The 23,684-nt window shown below is 43.5% G+C and overlaps 1 protein-coding gene across 1 annotated transcript in view; it reads right to left on the bottom strand.

Moving 5' to 3' along the window:
• Positions 1-3,839: 3,839 nt before the first annotated feature.
• RERG (RAS like estrogen regulated growth inhibitor) overlaps positions 3,840-23,684 on the bottom strand; it is a 45,070-nt gene continuing 25,225 nt past the window's right edge. Inside the window, exons 2-4 of the mRNA XM_085049264.1 lie at positions 12,930-12,986; positions 5,652-5,725; positions 3,840-4,999 (exon numbers count right to left, since the gene is read on the bottom strand). Coding sequence (XP_084905390.1) covers positions 4,592-4,999; positions 5,652-5,725; positions 12,930-12,986 — 539 coding nt within the window. The 3' untranslated portion in view covers positions 3,840-4,591. The remainder of the gene's footprint in view (positions 5,000-5,651; positions 5,726-12,929; positions 12,987-23,684) is intronic.

Raw genomic sequence — 23,684 nt, 5'->3', positions numbered from 1 at the left:
GTGGAGACTCACATTCCATCCAGCAGGGTTTGGAACTTTGTCCTCCAATCATTTCCACAGTTTGAATGCTTCTCTGACAACCATAACATCCCAGCAAAGGGACACTGGAAAAAAAACATCTTCAGCTGTTTGTTTGGCCACCTTGCTGCCAGATAGACAGGAGGATGCTTGGGATACAAACCTGGCATTGACAGCCAGCTGGACTCTCCAAAACCCACCAAACATGCACTGAGCAATCATGTTCCTGGCAAATTCTGTGAGTTCAGCACTCTGCAGTCACCCCAAGGAGAGCTCTGGCCCCACAGTGTCTGCTCAGTGCTGTTCTGAAATGCAGGAGAGAGAAAGCTGATTATGTCAGCATCTTCTTGAAGTCGTAATTCTTGCCGCTGTTTCCTTCAGAAAATACTCAAGATGACAGGAATTCCTGTAAATTCTGTTTCATCACACATCAAAGAATTGGCCACGATATTCTACTCTTTTTAAAGATGCAACCATCATTGCATAGTTTTCTCTCTGAGAAAAGTTTGGGGAGAAAAAGCTTCCAAGTTCATAAAGATCCTTGGGGGTGAATGTTTTAAGTTCAAAATTTTATACTATTTTTTTGTTGTTGTTATTCTACTGGCATTCTAAAACCAAAATTGTTATTGTCTGGAAATAAATCTGGCAAAGAAGACTTCTCACAGATAGGAGAAAAGCTTGAAATTCTGGATATTTGTCCCTCTTGCAGTTATAACCCATTTCTCTTTGAAGTTCTCTGCTGAGTTACTCTGATCAATACCTCTGAGCTGTCACTGAGCACATTTCCCACATGTATTAAATAAGGGCAAATGTCCTTTGCCCCATTTAGAAATGACAAACAGGCTCAGAGGGCTGAAGGGATTTGACAGAAGAGGCCAAAGTTCCTGTGCTCTGCACCACCATTCATTGGGTCTGATTTTTACCCCAAAGGTTAGATTTTAGATTTTATTAACAATGTGAACATTTCACTTTATTTTCACACTTCGATTAAATACATGGAAATGGTTGGAAAAATTCATTTTTCTGTGGGATTCAAGGGGTTATGAAAGCAGTAAGTGTGCTTGAAAGGGGAGAGGAGAGGAGAGGAGAGGAGAGGAGAGGAGAGGAGAGGAGAGAGGAGAGGAGAGGAGAGCGAAGAGGGAGAGGGAGAGGGAGAGGGAGAGGAGGAGAGGAGAGGAGAGGAGAGGAGAGGAGAGGAGAGGAGAGGAGAGGAGAGGAGAGGAGAGGAGAGGAGAGGTCTAATGGAAGATCAATATGTGAGAGCTCAGTACAGAAAACACAATTTTTTTTTCTTTTTCTTTTTTATTTTTTTTCTTATATATTATCTACAAGCACAAGCTTTCATATTTTCAATGTAAAAATGCATACAGATCATTATATATATATATAAAAATCAACCAGCCTTGCAGCAAACTTCCAGATCCAACCATCCCCAGGCTGGGGACAGCTGCTGTGGATGGAGGTGCAAACCCAGCTCTGATCCTCTCTTCCACCTGTAGTTGCACCAAACCCCAGAAATAAAGATTCTCAGAGTTCTAGGGAATTCTTTCTCCTGATCCAGGTCTTGCAGCATGGGCATGACTAACTCTTCATCAATTGAAGAGAAATATTTAAAAACTTCAGAAATGACAACCAACTTGTTGCAGGTAACAAGTGTCCCTTCCACCTTTCCTCTCAACATTTATTTATCGTCCTTGCCATCCTCTCTCTGCAGAAATGGGCAGAGGAGAGAAATTCAAGGTTAATGTCACATGAATCCACTTGAAGAGCAGCAGGTAAACAGAATTGAATCTGTTGATATCTGCTGCAGAAAGGCCACTGAATGAGGGTTCGTGCTGCTCTTGGCTTTCTCAGTGTTTGGGTAATTTGGGGCTCAATTTGCACATTGGAGAAATGGGACAATTTATAGGATTTATGCTGCAACACTGTGAGCAACAGGAAATTGAGTTGCATTTAATGCTATGTCATCTGTATCAACAGGTGATAATATACCATAGGATATATGATATATTAGATTAAAATAGACCATAGTAGGACTGGCTCAGAGGGGAAAAATTAATGAGCAATTAATAAAGAATTTGGTATTTGTGGGGGAGGAAAGGTCACAAGATAGGAACCTCTTTTTTAACCAAGTGTTTATCTAGTCTGGCAGTTTCCAAATTCAGTCTTTGCAGAGGAATGTTGCTATTTTTATTGTAAATTCTTTATGTAACAAGGGGTGTTTGCACAGTGGAACTTTTTTTTTCCCCCCAGGATTTTATAATTTCTCCACACAGACGTTATAAAAGAAGATCAATTTGCTGGAAATCTTTTGGAAAGCATGAAGGCTGTGACTTAGCCTCCCCTTCCTTTCAGCTCTTCTGGTATGAATAACAGTTATTATTTTCTCTTGTCATTCATTTGTAACCTTTGTGGTTTCAAACGCAGCTCCAGCCTGAGCCCCAAGGAAGGTTTTTACATAAAAGAACTGCTGAGGTTTTCTGAGAGGATGAATCAATTGCACACCAAGGCAAGGTTTTGCACTCAGCTGTGTTGCCATGGGATTGCAGGTAAGGATTTTGTTTACTTCAGCACTGATCTGAGAGATACCAGAACCTGAGTGCTTCAACTTGCAAATGCTCTTTTACACTTGTATTGATTCCAGCTCACTAACAGGACTGAAAATGGCAAAACCTCTATTTTTTTGGTATTTTTTTATTTTCTTTTTTTTTAAAAAAAGTTACCAATCTGATGACTAGTTTGGGAAGAAGTGTGTGGCAGAAGAAGCCTCTGACCCAAGCACAGGGAAGTGTCCATTGCCCAGATGTGCAGCAGCAGATGTGAACATGAGCACCAAAATATAACTTGGGTTCCAGCAGATGAAATGGGTCTGAACTGCCTAAATAGGGAAACAGAGCAAACAAACAGCAGCAGAAATAAAATATACACCTGAATGTGATGTTCTTGGCTGGTTGGGTAAAAGTGAAGGTTTGAAAAACTTTACTTTGGTAAAATGTCTTGAAGCGAATACTTTTAATAGAAGTCCTAACTTGGAAATGTTTTCTGCCATCAGTGGTGTGCAGATCTGAGTCTTCAGTCTGCCCCACCACCTTTATGGCTCCCAAAAACTGCATAAAGTGCTATCCAGCTACATTTCCTCACTTTTGCCTACAGCTGTGGCAATTTGCATGGGATGGCCTTTTGGAGTCACTGCTCAGAGACACCAACAACCCCAGGAGGGCACAGCAGTGCAGAACAAAGGTGTAAATAGCTGCTGCCAGGGGCTGTTCCTCAGAGGAGAACACTGCTGATTTGTCACCCCAACCCCTGCCTGTGGTTTTTCATGCTGATATTCTGAGCTGCCTGCAGGGATGAAACACCTCTGGTGGGAGATCACAATGATCTGAGGGAAAACCTTCCAGCCTTGGCTCTTGCATCTTTCAGCAAGCAGATAGCAAACCAACCAGGCAGGAGGCAAATTTGGCAGCTGGCTTAAATGAGATGATGAGGGAGGAGAAAAAACTGGGCACCTTTTATCCCAGGCACCAAGATCTGATCAAATGTTCTTTCACTTCAATGTGCCTGATAAAAGTCACACAAATCCTGCACTGCTTTGAACCCCAGAGTGCTCCAAGCAACATCTGGAAGCTTAAACAGCTGGAAATTATGGTCTTTTGATATGGTAGAGGCCATTCAGATCTGATTTACACTTGGGCTTAGGCTTTAAATACTTGCCTTCCCAAAGATTCAGTTCTTTTTGGTGCAAGATACACTAAGAGGAACTACTTGAATTTAAAAAAAGACCAAATCAAAAAATAAACAAAAGCTAAAAGCTACCTGTGGCCAAATCAATAGTAATATAGTTCTTTATTTTTCATTTTGATTTCCCAAAACAAATTCTCCCATTGCCCCGAGTACAGTGCTGTGCTTTGAGGGGGAAATACTGAAATGCCACTGGACTAGCTGATTATTTCTTGAGAATTCTGCAGTTCTGGAAGAGCAGCTGAACTCCAGCTCTGCTGAAATGTGTGTCTAGCTGGCTGAGCACTGCAGGAAATAGCCTTTGCCTGTAGTTTTTGCATCCCTTGCTAAGAACATCAACACTCATGGATTTGACAGAAATGACAAGGAAGGACAGTTTGGAGTGAAAGCACAACTTAGAGCTGGTGAAGTGTCAGGTGAACCTTCTGATCAACACAGCAGCCTCTGAATCTCACTCTCCAGTGGCTACTGAGCAGCTTTCTGGCTGGAAGTTCTGTTTAGGCACTACTGACCTGCAGGGGATTGGAGTTAGCCACGTGGAGCAGAACATTCTCTCTCGCTGGCCAATCCCCACAGCTGTCTGCTCATTTGGAGTTCATTTGGTAGTTTGTTTTTTTCTCACCATATTTGGTGTTTTTTTTCCCCCACATTAGCCAGAAGCAGCGTGGCTAAATACGTTTCAAACCAGGAAAATAGTACAACTCTGTGTGACTCAAAAAAGTGGTGCTGTTTGTCCTTTTTTTTCCATCGCAACGCTCTGACCGTTTTTTATTAAACACTCTCATCCCGACCCCAAGCTAATCCGCTCTTCCCCGGGTTAGGGCAGAACCTTTTAGCTGCTGATCTTGGTCAGCATCTTGTTGATGGCCTGCTTGACGTGGGTGGTGGAGCTCCTCCTCCGGGTCTTGCCCTGCACCATCTTGCGGCGCCGCACCTCCCTGCAGAGCTCGTAGAACGCCTCGCCGATGTTGCCCTCGCCCGTGCAGGCTGAGCACTCGTAGAAAGCACACGCCAGTTCCGTGGCCAGCTTCTCCCCCTCCTCCGTGCTGACCTGCCTGGAGTGGTCCAGGTCTGCTTTGTTGCCCACCAGGATCAGGGTGACGTTTTTGGGTTTCTTCACCTCGTCCAGCAGGTTTTTGAGCGGCAGCATCTCCTCGAAGCTGCCTCTGTCCGTGATGTCGTACACCAGCACGAAGCCCTCGCCCCACCGCACGTGGCCTTCCTTCTGGATGGCATCCTCCTGTTGGGGACACGGGCACAGCTCAGCAATTGGGGCTGGGGAGGGGGCAGACCTTCTGAGAGGTGCTGATCCTACAAAGCTGTGAGCATCTGCTTTGTAGGACCAGTAGAGCTTTCTGCTTTGCCCACATCTCCTTTTTTATCACCTGGCAGAGGAGATCCATTCCACCCATCCTTCACATCTCCTTTTTTATCTCATGGCAGAGGAGATCCATTCCCCCCATCCTTCACATCTCCTTTGTTATCACCTGCCAGAGGATATCACATCACAATTCCACCCAGTGCCAGTGATGCCTTATGGGTTTTTAGCTTCCATCCTTCATGTGTAGCTTTGGTGTGTAGTTCTAGGCTTTGTAAAGTGCTAAAAACCCTCTGTTCTCATTTTTAGACAAAACATTGCTCTCAGCTGGAAAATCCAAGGACTCTTTGCTGCCTCAGAGCCCCAAAATATGCAAACAGCAGTGAACTGGGGGAGAAAGATGAGTGGAGCAGAGCTGCCAACCCCTGCCCTCCCTGCTGCCACCACCCTCTGTCCTGCTGCCACCACCCTCTGTCCTGCTGCCACCTCCCTACCCTCCCTGCTGCCACCTCCGTGCCCTCCCTGCAGTGTCCCCAGGCTGAGGAATTGGGCAGCAGCAGGATCTCCCACGCACCTGGCCAGCTGTGTCTAGGATCTCCATGGAAACCACCTCATCATCAATGGTAGCTTGGTGACGATATGTCGACTCTAAAATAAGAACACATACTGTCAAACGTATTTAAAGGACGTAAATTTTGTTTTTTTCATCTTCCTCGCAGATCTCCCAGCTGAGATGTGACACACAGTTTGACTCAATGTTTGCTGGAGCTCTTCCAGCCATGCTGGAGCAAACTCAAGTCCTCCTCTCTACTACAGCAACACTTTTCTCTCTTTCCCCAAGGCACAACTTTTTCTTTCCCAGCAAAAGGCTGGTGGATGCTGCAATCTGCACCCAAAAAAGGACAGTTTGCTGTGGCAGAGCCCTGCAATTGGCAAATTGTATCCCAATGTCGTGTTTGGTCCTAGGAAAGGCTGCTGCCTGGGGAAGACAAGACACAACTCTCAAAGCTGTGCTTTAGCTCAGCAGACTCTCCCAGCATCGCCTGGAGTCTCCCAAGATCAAAACCAGGATGGTTGCAGATCAAGGAACCCAAACACTAAGCTCAGGCCTTATCCTGTGAAAAAATGACAGAGCAGTTAGGTATTTGAGGAATGTGTGTTTTAAACACACTGAAATCATCACATTCCCCTCCTCCAGCGAGGGATCAGGCAGTGATTTCCCTCTTTATGATTTATAAGGATAACCAGTGGGCATTAAGCATACACACCATGCTATAGGGGAAAAAAAAATAACCTATTTACTGTCCCAAGTTCTGGAACCAGGCAACCAATCCGCAAGCTCATGACAAAAGGGTTTGTTTTATCTTAATAAGCTGATAAGTCCAATTTGATAGCATTTGACCTGAAAAGTGGAAAACTATCTGTGCTAACATTCAGATTTATTACTGCTGCTAGCTCACAGATGTCCTCTATCAAAAGGCAAATGTGTAAGCTGTAAAAGTCTGGCCAGAGACTCTGAATGCTTTGCACTGTCAGAGACACAATTCTTTCATTTGGTGCAAATCTCTTCAATAGGAATGAAGGATTATTTTAAGGAAATGCATTTCTTTAATTTGATCCTTTGAAATGGCTCATGTTTGGGGAATGCCTGTTTTTGTTGTGTACTTAAGAATGTCACCTCTTCAAAATCAGGAATGTTTCAGTGCTGGCAGTGCTGCAAACACTTTCTCCCCAAAGCAAAAGTGTCACTCCCTGCCTGTGCCACCCGAATTGCTGTAATTGCCCAGCTGTCCCTAACGGGGACAAATGGCCAATTGCTGGGGCAGATGGCAAACAATCTTCTGTAGGGTTTCAGGCCATGAGGACTGCGTTTTCTCCAAGGCTGTAAATACTCTTCTGGTTGGTATTTCGAGGCTGTTGAAGATTTGGAATTCTGTGATCCTCAGGCTGTAATCCCCAGCAGAGGAAGGGACATCAAAGGCTCTGGCTGGTTTGTCTTATCTGTCCCTCCCACACCCTCCTGGCTGCAGAAATCCCTCAGGGGATGCAGAACAAGCAGGAGATGCTGGTTTGGTGTGGAAGCTGCTCTGATGCACCTCCAGTGGGTTATTTCAGTGGCTAAATATTCAGTGCCAGGCTGAGATTCCCTGTGCAGCACTCTGAGCTTGAGGTTGTTTAGGAACTTTGCTTTGTTCCTCTGGGGAGCCTGCTGGGGAGAAGAGATGGCTCTGAGTGAGCAATGGGATTTTGGTTCTCTGAGGGAACAATGGGATTTTGGCTCCAAGTGAGGATTGGGATTTGCTGAGTGAGCAATGGGATTTTGGCTTTGAGTGAGCAAAATTCTCTGAGGGAGCAATGGGATTTTGGCTCTGGGTGAGCAATGGGATTTTGCTCTGAGTGAGCAGTGGGATGTTGGTTCTCTGAGGGAGCAATGGGATTTTAGCTCTCTGAGGGAGCAATGGGATATTGGCTCTAAGTGAGCAATGGGTTGTTGGCTCTCTGAATCAGCAGTGGGATTTTGGCTCTCTGGGTGAGCAATGGGACATTAGCTCCTTCCTTAGGGCTGTGCAGTGCCCACATGCCTCCAACCATCTGGCCCTGCTAGACAAGTGGCTGCTGAGCATTTTTCCCCAGAAGCTGAGAAATTGCTCACCCAGGCAGCCCTGCAGGGTAGCTGTGAGATGTCCCTCTGGGAGGCAGGATGGGCCATCAGACCTTCCCTGAGGAATGGGAGAATAAATCCCAAGGAATCTCCTGCTCACTGTGCAAGAGCAGCACGAATCTGAAATGCTACTGGACTTCTCAAAATAGAGCTCTGGCAGCACTTTCTGTGGAGAGTTTAACTTGCTTTGGCTGCTCCCGTTGGGATGGAATTTGCTCTTGGATGAGCAGCACTGATTTGGGTCAGGTTTGTGTAAATAAATCTCAGCAAATGTGTGTCTGTTCCTGGGCTCTGGAATGTGTGGTAGCTGGGTGAATTTTAACGAGGAGGCTAAAACAGCTGGACACTAAAAGCATTTTTGGTGTAATCACACACATGGCCTCTCCTTCCAGGGAGCACAACCATCTGAAAAATCTGCCTGTCCTGTGAGTTATGAGCCCTGGAGATGTGAGTTCCAATCTGCTCACATTGATCCCCTGGTACTTCACAAAAACATTGCCTGGCTTTGGGATTTATTAGCATCATTTGCCTTCTGCTGCTGCCTTTTTTTCTTTTCCTTTTATTTTTTTCTCCAGACATTCACCCAGAGAGTAATTACAGGGCTTGAGAAAACTGCTGGAGCCTCCCTGCAACCACTGACAGCACAGGTGTTTGTGTCTCAGCTAAGCACCCTTGACTCCTGTTAGAGTGGAGGAAATAAAGTAGGTGCTGGACACAGCCTGTCTGAGCTCTGTCCTGAGATAAACTGCACCTCAAAAGCTGAGACTTGGAAGTCTAGAATCGGTCAGATGAGCCCAGGCTGTAAAAATGCTATGGTTAAGCAGAAAAATCAAAGTGTAGCAGAAAAATCAAAGTGTAGCAGTGGCTCTGAGGTGACTCTGAGCTGCAGATGCACATTTGCACGACCTGATGCCAATATATCCTATGTACAGCTGTGTGGCTACACCTCTCAGATATCCCAGATATCACAGAGATCCCAGAGATCCCAGAGATGTGTTTTTCTTGCCATAAACTCTCTGTCCAACCTGCTCAAAGCAGAGTCTGGAGCTGCTGTGCTGGCTGAGCTGTGGCCTGGCTGAAGCTGCTAGTAGAAATACATTTATTTAATTATTTCTTTGCTCTGCTCCAACACAAATAGCTCAACCTGCCCTGTCCTTGCTGCTCTGGGGCTGTGCTGTCTGCAGTTATTCCCAGTGGCAGACCCAAGGTGTGATGAGTGTCATTTGATGTCACATCTCAGAGTGGCTCCTGAAATCCCCCAGCATTCCTGCCCTGCAAAGCTCTCTTGGTCCTCCCAGTTCCACTGCTTGAAAATGTCTTTATTTGTCACCTTCTGCTGCATGCAAATGGGATTTTTGTGTTCCATGCAAAGAATGGGTTTCTGTGAGAAGTGAAATGGTGTTATTTTTCCTCTCCTGTGGGTTCTGCACTCATTCAGCTTTTAGTGAGATGATAGCAGAGAAAATGTGGGCAGATAGCTGGGAAGTGAATCCATCAAGGCATAATAAAGCCAAACCAGTAAAGAGACAGTTGCTAACAACTAGGAGTGAGCTCAAAGGTTTAAACAGTTGTTTGTTGGTTTTTTTTAATTTGTTTTTAATTTCATTTTCTCACCAGCACGTGGAAGGGATCTTGCTTCTCGGTAGGAATTATGTTCCTGATAAATTTTAGTCTAAATAAATCATGTTTTGCTCTGTCTCTTTTGTCTGACGGCAGCAAGAAATTTTCGTTGGTGAAGCTGTGAGTTTCACTTATTCCTTACAATACAAATGAAAACAAACCAGTGAGGTTTTTCTCCCACCTCAGACAAGCCAAACAAAAGCCTGCTCTCCTGAAGGTGCAGAAACAAGCACTGGAAAATTCTGCTCATCTGGAAAACATTTCAGATGATGATGAGCAACGAAAGTTGGGGCAAAATCCTCTGCAGCTGCAGCTTCAGCAGGAGCAGCCTCTGCCATGCCTGAGTCCTGCTGTCTGTTGAGCTACTGGGAAAAAGCACTATTTTTATTACTGGCATCAGGAATATCTTCATCTGGAGACCCACAGGAGAGAAAACAAACCACATTTTCAGATAACAGCCTCCCCTGTTATTGTTAGCATCTTCTGCTGCTGCTCTCAGTTATGATTTCATCATTTCCAGTCCTTGTTGGGGATTTTAGGAGGCAGAGTTGGTGTTTTTAGGTTCTTTGGGCCATCTGAGTCCATTTCCTCAGAAACACCTCCGAGAAATTGGGAATATTTTCATGGCTCATTGCTACAATACCTTCAGTATAAATTCCTCCTGCTGAAGAGCACAGTAAAAATGATGTAACACATTAAATGTAAATCAAGTTCAATAATGTTTCCACTGCTCTGATGTAGGGAAAATATCAGCTCAGGAAGATGCCTAGCAAGGCACAACCTGGGCTGCTGAGGACTGAATCCCTCCAGCACTGAGGCAGAAGAAATGAGTCATTTTGTCAATAAAAATTGAGGATATGGATAGCTAGAGCCTGGCTGGAGAACAAGGCAGTTTCCCAGTGATTTATGGAGTTTTACTGGGAGAGCAGCTCTTCCCAGCACCTTCAGAATGGTGGTGTCACACCCTGGGGTCACTCAGGTCCCCTGGAGTCCCAAATTCTGATAACAGAGTGGCTCAGGGTTGTCCTAACCAGGCTGAGGGTTGTAGAACTTCCAACGTCACACCAACCACACTTGTACATTTTTAAAGTTGTGTTCTCTTTGAAAACCTGTAAAGGTTAATGAATTTTGGTGAAACACATCTGGGAGCTCAATCCCCTTCCTCAGCATGTATTTAACAAGCTAAAGAAGACTAGCCTGATGCTGAATTCTCCATGTATTTAATATTTTACAAAACAACCACATGTATTTTTTAAAAGGTGCAGCTCCAGCCCATTCCTACATGGAGCTCTAATTCTGCTGAAAAATGAGAAAGAAGCTGAGATTCACTGGGAAAGAAGATGGATGGAGAAAATTCTTCACCTTGCTAATGCCAGGGAGGAGTTTAGCCTGAGGAATTTAGCACTTTTTTGGAAAACAAACACAAACCCATGCCAAGGTTGTGCCACCCTTGAATGAAAAAAGGAATTTTTTTTTTTTTTTTTAAATTTTAATTTTTAGTTTAGGTAAATGTTGAATTTCCATCAGGCCATGAACAGCCTGGTAAAAGCTTTCCTGAAAACAGGAATTACCTGGGGATTGCTTCAATCAGAGAGCTAATGGGTGGTTGAAAACCTGACATAAGGAATAAATTATAAATTTGACATTTCTCTCACAGCCCCAGTGATTTTTGACAAAAAGTTGCTTAGTTGCTGGATGGTTTGCATTTTTTAAAAAAAAATAACTTGACAAAGCTGCTTATTTCTCCCTGCAGAGGAAATGATTTCCACTGACACAACTTTAATTTTTCATATTGATTGAGCATGCAGATATCCATCTTCCCACAGAACTGCCACTCCATGGCTGCTGAGAAGAAATGACTCTATTTGCTGAAACCTCAGTGAATGCAGATATTTCCATCTGGACACCAACTCACTTCAGGCTGACCATGCTAAGGACAGAAATGCATTTTTCCTGCACTGTTTTTCCAAGCTTTTGGAGGAAGAGCTGCTTTCTGATTGATCTCTGATGACCTCAGTGGTGGTTATGATTTCAAGATAATTTTTCACCTCAAATTTTCATTTCTTCTTTGTGGTTTGACAAATAATACTTTACAGAGCAAACTCTGCTGAGCAGCTTCCACCAGCGATTACAGTGATTAAGAAATAACTTATTAACCATAGCTTATTAGCTTTTGAATTCCTCCAAGCTTTCCCTCCAAGCAACCCAGAGCACTTAGCATCACAATGGCTGCAATACATAATTTCAGCTATTACTCCCTGCACTGAATGGGGATGTGGAATTGAGTAAGTCAGGAGAGATTGAATTTGGAGTTTATTGAGATGAGGCTGTTGGCTGCACGAAAGCTCTCCGTGCTGCAAAGAGGAGACAATTAGATTCCTGAGGGGCACAGAAATCTGCAGTTGTGTTCATTTGTAAAAGAGAAACAACTGGCAAGGCTTGTACAGCAAAAAGGGCACGGGGCTCTCAGAATGGGGCCAAAAATAATAAACCTTGGGGCTCGTTAATAACTTCATTTGGGAGCTTCAACGAGGTGAGAAGGATGCTTTGGCATGCAGTGTCCCTGTGAGAAACTGATGAACTCAACTGATGGAAAAGACTTTGTACAATTCTTGTCAAGCTCTTAAAATGATGTGCTGGTGATAAAAATGTGAAGTACTAAAACTGATAATATTAGCAGAACATTCTGCTGAACATTCCACTGTGGAGCACAAGGCAGGAGACAAGGAATTCACTGAGGAATATCCTGATAGCAGCAGGGAAAGGGATGGATTTGAGTATTTGAGTTCAGGTTGTACTGAGATTTATTTTCCCAAGATGGGAGTTTTGATATCTGCCATCTCTCCATAAACAAAAATGCTTAGCATGATCCTGGATATTTTGCTTTTTTTCCAAGGGTTACCTGGGTTCTCTAATAGAATATATTAAACTTCATTTCTGCTGTGCAAGTTTCTGGCATTTTCTTCTTCCTTCCTCCCTGCTAGGTGGGAGCAGTGGAAGTGACACAAGGATGTCCTTTAGATGATTGGTCACCCAAAAAATGATTGGTCACCCAAAAACTATTGGTCACCTACCTGGTCACCCAAAAAATGAGAGACAATATCTGTTTGAAAGTGAGGACAGAAAACTTACCTAAATCAGCTGGGAAAAGCTAAATTTTTTTTCTTTTTTTTTGCCATGAATTTTTAAGATCTGCAGTTATTCTCTACCAGAAGATGTTTGGATTATTCAAAAGCAGCAAACTGATCTCTCACTAAATAATTTGAGGAGTGAAATACTGAAGCAATTGGTTTCAATGGCAAAACTGCCATGGATTAGTGAGTGGGCAGAAATGTGCTTCATCCAATAACTCAGCTTTTCTCTGAGCTTTTGTCTGCCTCTCCACTCTGCCATCCCAGCTAACAATTTGCTTCAAATGACCACAGAAAAGCTTTTTTTTACAGCAAATTTAAAGGCTGAGTTTAAACTGGGGGTTGGGATTTTAACTCTGTGATTTCCCATTGCCTCAGCCATGCTGTTCCATGCCAAAAAACCAAAATCACCTCCAAAATCACCTCCAAAATCACCTACCCAGCGTGGGGTCATATTCCCAGATGAACCTCTTGGTCAGGAAACGCACGACGAGAGCTGCAGGACAGAGAGATTTAGGGTGAGAAACACAAAACATCAACTCAGCACTGTCTGAAGCAGTGAACTGCTCAGGAAAATTGCTGCTTATGATTTTATATTTTTTTTGTGCCATAAATATAAATATGTTTACATTTTTTGTGCCACGAATATAAATATATTTCCATTTTTTGTGCCACAAATATAAATATATTTCCATTTTTTGTGCCATAAATAGAAATATATTTATATTTTTAATGGCACAGAGAGGTCCTCTGCTGACTGCCAATATACGTTTTAAAAGTACATTTAAGCACATTGAATTTATGTGCTTAGAATGCATATGTTATACATAAATGTTATTTACATATAAAAGCATAAAAATACATATATCCTTAAAAAGTATATATATTTAATTACTTCCTGTCACGTTTCAGTCAGCCATGCTTAACTCTAATAATGAGCCAAAAATAGCCCAACAAATTAAAAAAAAAAAAAATCTCTGAATGCTGGGTTTTGGTTCAAAATAACCTTGAGGTTGGGACTGTCTGAAACACATTATTTTCTGATTAGATTGACTAATTCCAATATTCATATTAAAATGGCCATTTCCAGCACTTATCCTCAAATTCATTTGGAAGCAGCCAAGGTTCAGATGGACGCAGCAAACAGGAGTGAATTCCATGGAATTACAGTTCACAGGAGTGAATTCCATGGAATTACAGTTAACAGGAGTGGATTTCTCCACTCACACCATTCCAGGCTCTTCCCTGAACACTCAGTGCTTGGGAAAAACAAGAACTTGCAGGCTGGGAAGGAAAGAATCTCCACTAATTTCCATGGAGGATTCCTGCTGGGATTTTGGAGACATGAGCATCACCAACGGGAATGAACTGATGTAACATCCCAGCAAGAGGAACAGACTCGTGGCTCCTCATGGCTCCTCATGGCTCCTCATGTCTCTCATGTCTCTCATGTCTCCTCATGTCTCCTCATGTCTCTCATGCCTCTCATGTCTCTCATGTCTCCTCATGTCTCTCATGTCTCTCATGTCTCCTCATGTCTCTCATGCCTCTCATGTCTCTCATGTCTCCTCATGTCTCTCATGTCTCTCATGTCTCCTCATGTCTCTCATGTCTCTCATGTCTCCTCATTTCTCCTCATGTGTCTCCTCAGGTCTCCTCATGTCTCTCATGTCTCTCATGTCTCTCATGTCTCTCATGTCTCTCATGTCTCTCATGTCTCTCATGTCTCCTCCTGGCTCCTCATGTCTCCTCATGTCTCCTCATGTCTCTCATGTCTCCTCATGTCTCTCATGTCTCCTCATGTCTCTCATTTCTCCTCATTTCTCCTCATGTCTCCTCATGTCTCTCATGTCTCTCATGTCTCCTCCTGCCTCTCCTGCCACCCTCAGTCCTAGGCAGCTGTTTTAGGGCATAAATTAGGGCAGAACTTGGCACAGGACTTTCCTTCACAGAGGTTAAAACTTCTGCCTTAGCTGTTCTTGGAGAAGAACCATCACTGTCTGTCGAGTCCATTTGCACTGCAGCTCCACTGAAGACAATGAAGTTGTAGCAGGAATTAATTGGCACAGAAACCAAGATTATCAACCAAATAATTAATCAATTTTCTCTCGAACTTGTGTGGCTGAGTCCCTTTTAAAATCCCAGTCCATATTTTTGGAACCTTTTTTTTTTTTAATGTGTGATATTTTTTGCCTTGCTTTAGATCTCTGTTTGGATTTGGTTCCATATAAATATTCTAGCTAAATTTACAATCTGGCTGAATACATATCTTTGTGGCTTTGGTATGGTTCCAGCTAACACAAGCTGAGTTTTTGGGGGAAGAAAGGAAGCAGGGCTTTCTTTGAAAAACAACCCCCTTCCCAGTCAGTTACAGAGCTCAAAGTTATTCTAAGGAAAAGAAGGATTTTCCACAGTGAAATTACTGCGTGGTGACTTTTTTATGCCATGAGAATTTTCAGCTATAAAAATGGCCTGAAGAAGTCCCATTATTTAACTTCTCACCAAGTCCATTCCTGATGCCATGAGGATGTTTAGTCATCCCTAAAGCACACTGGGCAGGAGAAACCAGAGTGGGAAAAACCAAAGCTTACAATGATCAAAAGGCACTTTCAGAAATGAAATATTCCATTTAAAAAAAAATTTAAAAATATATAATAATATATATTTATATAAATTATTAAATTATAATTACTATATTATTATATTATTAATTATATTAATACTGTATTATTAATTATTAATTATTCTATTAGAATTATTAAATATATAATTTATATAATAATATATAAAACATATAAAGATATATAATTTATATTTAAATTATATTTAAATATATTTAAATTTATATATTTAAATATATTTAAATTTTTATTTAAAAATATATATAATATATATATTTATTTAGAGTTCATCCTCTATCCATGGAAATCTCAGAGAACCTGGAAAAGCTCTGCATTGAGATTCCCATCCAGCTAGAGTGGGATATTCAGGAAGACCTTGAAAAATCCTATTTTCTGTGCAATTTCCATCTTTCCTTGACAAAGGAGCTGAGGTGAGCACTAGAAATTTGTTCCAGCCTGTCAGATGTGCCACAGGTCAGTCAGTAGGTGCCTGTGAGGTACCTTTGTCACAGGAAAATGAGGAATTGAGGCAACAAAATACATGGAAAACTGACTCATGGATTTTGAATGATCTTTTTTTTATGAACCTGCTGACATAAGCCTTGATGAATGTCACATCTTTTTAATTCAGTGCCCAACCCAATATTTCTGGGGAGCCATCCTTCCCAAAATCAGCTCTCAGCTGGCTGGAGTCCAAGGCAGAAGGTGAGGAGTTGTGTTCTGTCCGATGGGCTCTCTGCCCAAACCTGAACCAAACACCTGCAGGCATTCATTCCTGGGGGAGCTGATGGGGAAATGGAGTGAAGCAGAAGGGGCAGAGTGCCCCAGAGCACCGTGGTTTCCAGGCATGTGTGACAATTCCCAGCAGCACAGGCTGGGATCTCCCAGCTGCCTGCTGCACCTCAGGGGCACTGCTGGCAACTGTCCTCATGGCTGCTCTCAGAATTTAGCTGTGCTTTGCTTTTTCACCCTCCCTCCTTTTTTATTTTATTTTATTTTATATTTTATATTTTATTTTATTTTATTTTATTTTATTTTATTTTATTTTATTTTATTTTATATTTTATATTAGTTTATATTCGTTTATATTATTTCATATTATTTTATATTATTTTATTTTATTATTTTAAGACACCTGCTCCTGTTGTTTGCTTGCACCCTGGAATCTTGAACTTTTGTTTGGACCAGCAATTTTATTTATTAATTAATTTATTTTAATTTTTAAAATTTTTTGGGGTTTTTTTAGAGCAAACAGCTTTGCCATTACCCTTGGAGAAGTAAGAGACACAGCAGGAGGAGCAGAGGAGCTCTTTAAAGGATATTTCCACAGCAGGGTTTGCAATGCTGAAGGATGATAAAAGTGAATGATAGAAAGGCTGTGATCAACAACTGAAGTGAATGGAAGGGAAACACTCTGAACCACAACCTTCTCACAGTAAAAATAAATATACTGCCAAGTGTAGAGATGATCAGCTGGAGACAAAAGCTCAGTGTGAATAAAGATTCCCTACATGCTGTAGGAGGATCATCCTGGAGGAAATCCTGGGGGAGATGGAAGTGGCAGTTAATACCTAAAGGTATCTGAGAGTCTCTGCCAGCATCTCCTGTTTCTGTGGAAGCTCAGAGAGCAGGGCTGGCTGGGGAGCAGCTTTTCATAAATCACCAGTGACCAAAACTCATTTACATCTGAACCCTGCCTGGTGCTCTACCTGCTCTGACATCACTGCCATCCCACCCTCTGCCAGGAGAACAGTAACTCATCTCCCACCCTGGCAGCAGTGATTCCCCCAAGACCACATTCTGACAAAGCTCAGTGCTGCTGTGCTCTGGGCAGTGCAGCCCAGTGGGCTCTGCCTGCTCCCAGTGCTGGTGACAGCACCAAATGGACTTTAATTCATTGTGTTGATCAACAGCTATTAGCTCCCACATCTGGCTGCAGCTGCAGCTTTCTGAGCACCCATTTGGTGTCTGGAATAATGCAGGGGATGTTATTAGCCTTCTGCTTGGGATCTGCACACACAATCCTGGGAACTGCTCAGAGTCAACTTTAAAATTATGTGTGTGTGTGACGGGAGGGGGAAAGCATGATCTAAATTTAAATGGTAAATTTCTGCTTTCAGTTTCACTGCTTGAGGGCATTCAGCTAATAAACATCACATCTCCAAACCAAGTGAAGGACACAGTAGGAGATAATGGGTGCTGTAAAAGCTCTGCCTTATCTCAAGGCTGGAACTTGGAGGATCAGCAGAACTTGGTTTATGATGCTCATCCCAGCTGCCAGAGACCTACCTAACCCTCCTCCCCAGAGCTCTGCTGCTCTCAGCTGACTAATTAGCTGTATTTACTGAGAAATCTCCATTCAGAGTGACTCTTCCACATTTCTCCCTGCTGAATAATGAGTTATACCCCAAAGGTCTGAGGTGCTGCCTGGGTGAGATGCTCTTGCCCATAGAAATTGCACAGATAAGAAATATAACAAGCCATATATTCAGGGCTCTTTCAGTCATTATCTCACTCAGTGGTTTAGCCAGTTTGCAGTGACCTTAGTGATGGGATTTTCTTCATTCCTTTGACATCAGGCTGAAAACACCAAGTTCCTGTTTGCTCTGGGGGGACTTTAGGGATCCCAGGGCAGTTCTGTGAGTGGATTGTGTCATTTTCCCTTCAAGGACCCTCTCCTCCACCCTGAGGCTTGGTAGCTCCATTCCACCTCAGTGGGAACAGTCAGGGATCAGCTCAGAGATCCTCCAGCTCTGAGGAAGTTTGCAATTATGATGATATTAGCTTCTGTTATTATCTCATAACCTCTCCTGGCTAAGCTTTTCTTTTAATGCTTTGTTTGAAGAACACTTCCTCAGTTTCTCCCCCTGTTCTTTTCAGAGTGAGCAGAGAGAACATCAACAATCCCACTTTCTCTGGCAGCAGCATCTGAACAGAGCAGTGTACATTGATTTCTCTGCTGCTGCCCTGCAGTGCCAAGCCCTGGCTGCAGGAATCTGCATTTGCTCACCAGGACTCCAGCCAGACATGAGCAAACAGCCCTGGGACTCCACAGCCTGACAAGTAAAACCTCCAATTGCTCAGATGGCAGCTGATGCAGTGACCAGGGAAGCTCTCCAAAAAGGGCTTTACATTCCATGCTTTGCCATGTTTCATGCCTGGCTGTGCCCAGAGCAATGGGTGATTGCATTTTCAGAACTCTCAGTGTGCCTGGCAGAGCAGAGAGGTGGCCAGCATGGTGTCCAGCAGTATTTCAATGGTGTTGGGCTGACAGGAGAGCATTTCCCAGGGAAATCCCATCCATTCCTGCCCACCAAGGCTCTCCAACTCTCCAGCTCCAGCCCCAGCCATGCTGATCCACTTGTGGGCAGGGATGGACTCTGGGTGGAATTAAAGAAATTTTCCCAATGAAATTTTCCCAATTCAAAAGATGCCCTTTCTCCAAAACTGGTTTGTTGTGGGTTTTTGTTCCATTCTGTCTTGTTTGTTTTCATTGGTTTTGCTCTTATTTGGTTTGTTGTTGCTACACCTGGAGATTTCTCCTACATTAGAGCATTTCTGGAAATTTCTTTTGCAGCCTGCCTTCCTCTTTCAGTCCCCAGGCAGCTGCTGAAGATTTTGGTCTTTAGTTTCCCTGCCCATTGCTCAGTTTGATGTGGAACTTGTGTGTAATGCTGCTGCTGCTGGGATAAATGGATTAGCACTGCAGATAGACTGATGCTGACAAGGCAGAAGTGCTTTAGAAATACAAATAGCACTTGGATGCTGAAAAACACTTCACAAATTCACTTCATTTCATTTTAGCTGTTTACAGACTGCAAGGACAGTCTATAGCTGTTGGTTCCTTACTGCTTTTAAAGGAGGAAGCAAATTTGGGTGACATTTTTAACTCTCCTGATGCATCTCAGCACAGATTCCCCACGAGATCAAGATGAGCCTTGTGCTCTCAGAAATTACTCTGTTATGGGGTGAGCTCTTCAGCTCCTGCTGAGTGCTGAAAGCTTTGCTGACCTTTTTACAGCAGCAAGAGTTATTTTTTAAAGTAGTCATAAATTCCCTTTTTTTTTTTTTTTTGTTTCATATAGAAGAGATATAGTCTTTAACTCTCCTCACAGGGAGAGTCTGCCCTGGAGGTTTGTTTAGATGGGAGAGCAGCTGGCAGGGCTGTGGTTCATCCTCCCAGGGCAGAGGAGATGAGGGCTCAGTGACTGGAGCCCTGGGGGACAATAAACCCAGCAGAGCTGCTCTGTGTGCTGCACCTGATGTGCTGCAGGATCAGCAGCCAAGGCAGCACCTCCTGCTCTCCTCACTGCTGTCCAGATCAGAGCTCCAGCAGGAATTCTGTTATCCCACCCCAATCTATGAATTCTGTTATCCCACCCCATTCTCTGAATTTTGTTATCTCACCCCATTCTGTGAATTACCTTCCCTCCCCTTCCTCAGGGTTTATTTAGCCCACAGGAAGAGCAAGAAGAGCTGAATAATTCCCTGGTCTGAAGGAATGAGTGTGCTCTGGCCAGAGAAGGAGCAATGCACTCTGGTTTTAATTAGATCAAGTACAACATCTAAAGATCTCTCACTGACTGATGGGGCAGATAAGAAGGGCAGGACTGCCTGTCTGGAAGGCAGAGAAGCAGCAGCACCATTGCAACCTGTTACCAGATAAACCACTGAACAGAACGTTGGCTGGAAAAATAGAGAAACATTCCTGGAAATCAGGGTGACAATGAAAGGGAAGAAAACTCATGTGCCACTGAAATTATTGAAAAAACATTGACAGGGACAAGTGCACTCCATGCCAATGTTTTATCCACAATTCCAGCCAGCTGACATGCCAGGAAAAAAATAAAAAAACCTCCAAGAGAGTTGCAAGGTTCACCTTCCTGCAGGATTCCTATTTTGCTGTTTAAATCCATATCTAAAGCAGGTTGGACAGGGAGAGAGAAGTGACCATTTGGCTCTGGCCAGAGGCTCTTGAGCCACAGCAAAGAGCACTGAGTCAGACCTGAGCCTCTGCTCTCAGGGCTCTTTTGGCCATCCTGGAAGGACTTTCATGCATTAGTTTGGGTTAGGTGAGTTCCTAGGGCTAAGCCCAGAGCACTGGCAGTGGAGGATTCCCATTCCTTGGGCCACTTTCCCTTTTCCTGCCAGCTGGATGAGAGCAACACCCAGCAAATCCCACAGAGCCCTCTGTGGCACACAGCCACACAGCCCAGGGGTTCTCTCCTGTCCTGCAAGATCTCTTTACTTTGCACTCAGTGCCACCAGCCTGCTGAGCAGATCTGCTGCTGTTTAATTAGAGAGTCTGGGCTCACCTCCTGCCCTCCTGTAATGCCATTAGTGCCAAAGGAGCTGTCTGCTTCCTGCCTCTGGGGCCAGCTGAGCCTGTGGAGCTGCCCAGACTGGGTAATTGCATCCCTGACTTTTAAAGGTCAGCTCTTCCAGGAGCTAATCACATTGGGAAGGTTTCCAGAACCAGGGAGATGGGTCTGAAATGAAGGGGTAAAACCAGCACAGAGTAAGGGAGATCTGAGTCTGAAATGAAGGGGTAAAGCCAGTAAAGAGTAAGGGAGATGTTTGTCTTAAAGGAATTGATAAAACCAGCATAGGATCAGGGAGATGTGTGTTTAAAAGAAAAGGGTAAAACCAGCACAGGGTAAGGGAAATTTGTGTCTGAAATGAAGGGGTAAAACCAGCACAGAGTAAGGGAGATGTGTGTCTGACAGGAAAGGTAAAACCAAGTTGTTGCTCAGCTGCTTTGTCCCTATATAATTTACTGCATCATAGCCTAGAAATTCTCCATCCTCAGAATACCCTAACAGAAAGCTGAATGGTTGCTCAAGCAGTGCCTGTTAGGCAGAGAAACTCAGAGAGTTGCAGATTGGCTTGGGAACAACAAGAATATTTCAGTCTGTGAGGTTTATTCATCAAAGCTCATCACCTCTGGGTGTGAAAAGCAGATTCTCTGTGTTTTTCCCTCCCTCACAGGAGTGATCACAGCCTGGGCACTGTGAGAACTTCTCCTGGCACAGCAGTGAGACAGCTCAGGGCAATCACTGCCCTTTGCCCTCCCTGAGCTCCCTGCAGGCTGGAAAGGAGATTCTCAGCTGGGATATTCCTTCTCTCCTCAAACAGATCCTTCTCCTCATGCAAACACCTGAATGAAACAGCTGCAAGCCCCAAAAACCTCCCAAATATCCCTCACTGTTCCAAACCCAGGCTGCCCTGAGCCAGGTGGGCTCAGTGGAAGAGCCACAGAAAAGGGAAGTTTTGAGACATCAAAGAGCAGCTTTGGCTCTGCTGCTGCCAGAGGAGGAGTAGTCAATATGTTTAATTACAGCTGGGACTTCCACTTCTCTGCTTGGCAGCCAGCCTTGTTTAAAATCTTTCATTATCAATTCACAACTGAGTTTATACAAGATGAGTAGATTTTTTTTCTGTGTGTGTGTCTTTCTCTGGCTGACAGTTTTCTAACATTGTTTAACAAGAAAAAGTTTGAACAATTGCTTTTATCTTTTCCTTGATTTTCTTCATCCTTTTTCATCCCTTCTCATTGATTTTTGGAGGCCTTTTTCCTTCGAATTTTAGCCTGGTTTTGTGCTTTTTTAAAACTGATTTGCATGCAGATGATCCACTGGAAATGCAGTTTGGGTAAGATGTTTACAGACTGATATTAAAGCACTCTGCTTGTTTGCACAAAGCAGCAATTGAATAAACACTGGTTATTAGTTTACTTGCACATTTGCTTTGCATTCTTTCCCTTGCTTTCCACAAACAACACAGGGATGTTTGTTCTATAGTTAATAGCATTTAGAATAGTCTAGAGTAAGTAAATAAATAAATAAAATTCTTGGTGTGTTCCCTTTATAAAAAGAGTAAGACTTAGAGAGTAGCTTTAGTTTTTCTTCTCTAGTTGTGTTTGAGTTGCATCACAGCAGTGAAGAGTTGAAGTGGAAATTAACTGAGTGCAAAGAGGAATTTGTGTGTTCTTGAGCCCTTCCCAGCTCTGCTAGGGCTAAGAGCACTGAGTTGGATTTGCCTGACAAAGACTCTCCAGGATGCTGCAGCTCTCTACCTGACAGAGTTTGGGTATTTTCCTATTCAAATTCATCCTTCTTTTCCAGGAAAGATGTGTAACACCCACATATCCTGGAGCACAGCTAAACACACAGATTTACAGATCTTACAGCAGAAGCTCCCTGTGGCTTTGTTGCCCCCTGGGAACACAATTGCTATAGAAGTCAAGGTGGGGAAACTGCTAAAAGTGTCCCTTGGAATGTACTGGATCTGTCAGGAATATTTCAACCAGAAACAGTTTTTGACACAATGAACGTGGTTTTGGCCTTAAAAGGATGCTGAGACATGAACAACAACAACAAAGCTTACTTCATATTGGTGATATATTTTTTGTTATGAAAGTGAGCACAGCTCTCACCAGGGGCTGCTCCTGCTGTGCTGACTGCATGCTCCACCTTGGAACATGAAATTCCTCAGAGCAGCAAAGCTGTGAATTCCTGCTGGGGCTGTGTGAGTGTTTCCTGCCCTGAGCCTTGCCTTCGTCAGCTCCTCCTGTGGGGAGAAGAGCTGTGGTATTTATGGATGAGTCACCAATTTACCAGCAGCATTAGACACCAGGGAGCTGCTGCACGGCAAACAACCACGCCTGGGGCTTCGCAGGCACTTGGGGGCTGTAAAGAACAAATAATGGTGCTGCTCCTCCTGAGCAATGCCAAAAATGCCTTTGCTGTTCAAACAGCCTCCAATGATAGCTAGGAGAGTATCTGAGGGAGATAAAGAGAGCCAAGGACAGGAATTGACAGGCAAGTAGGCTGGCTGGTTGTCACAATTTCACGTTTCAGGGAATCAAGTTGTTTTCTAGACCTTGAGCTGGACTCACTCTCCCCACAGAGAACTCCAAATGTTGCTTGTCTGTGTCAGAAAATATCTACATCTATATTAGGTATTATAGAATATCTATAAAGAAGTTGAAGGAGACAGGAAAGGAGAAGGGCACAGAGACTTTCCACCCCTGAATTGGCATTCCCAGGGTGTCACACAGCCTTGGGTAGCTGTGGCTCTATAATAATGCTCATCTGATCCCATTAGGGTGATGATGGAATCTCTAAACATTGGGATTTCTGCTTTTTTCCTGCTTCTTGCAGACGAATATGAGTTGTTTCCTACTAATTTCCTACTAATGCCTTGGATTTGTGTCTCTGAGGATTTTCCTTCTTGCAAGAATGCAAATGGCAAGTGAGTCAGAGAATTCCCACCTGTGCTCCTCAATCCCACTGGCTGATCCCAAACTCAAATCTCTGCTATGGGAACATCCCAAACCTCCAGAAAAAGGTTAGAGCATCAGCTTGGCATGACCTTTGAGAGGCCAAACCCACAGTTTATCTCCTCTCCAATTGCTCCCACAGGCAGAACATTTGTTTTGCTTTTAGAGAACAACTGGGAAAGCAGCTCTGGTGTGAGAAATGGAGGTTGCTGTTTGGTCAAAGGCATTTGTTTTCTGTGCCTGGGAGAGGAAGGACATTTGCACTCAGAACAAGGTTAGTGTGTGTGGCACA

The sequence above is a fragment of the Lichenostomus cassidix genome, chromosome 1Ab (genome assembly GCF_008360975.1).
Source record: "Lichenostomus cassidix isolate B80296 chromosome 1Ab, HeHo_3.0, whole genome shotgun sequence".
NCBI classification, from domain to species: domain Eukaryota; kingdom Metazoa; phylum Chordata; class Aves; order Passeriformes; family Meliphagidae; genus Lichenostomus; species Lichenostomus cassidix.
Note: the sequence above shows the minus strand (reverse complement) of the source record. Positions and strands in the feature narration are given on the sequence as shown.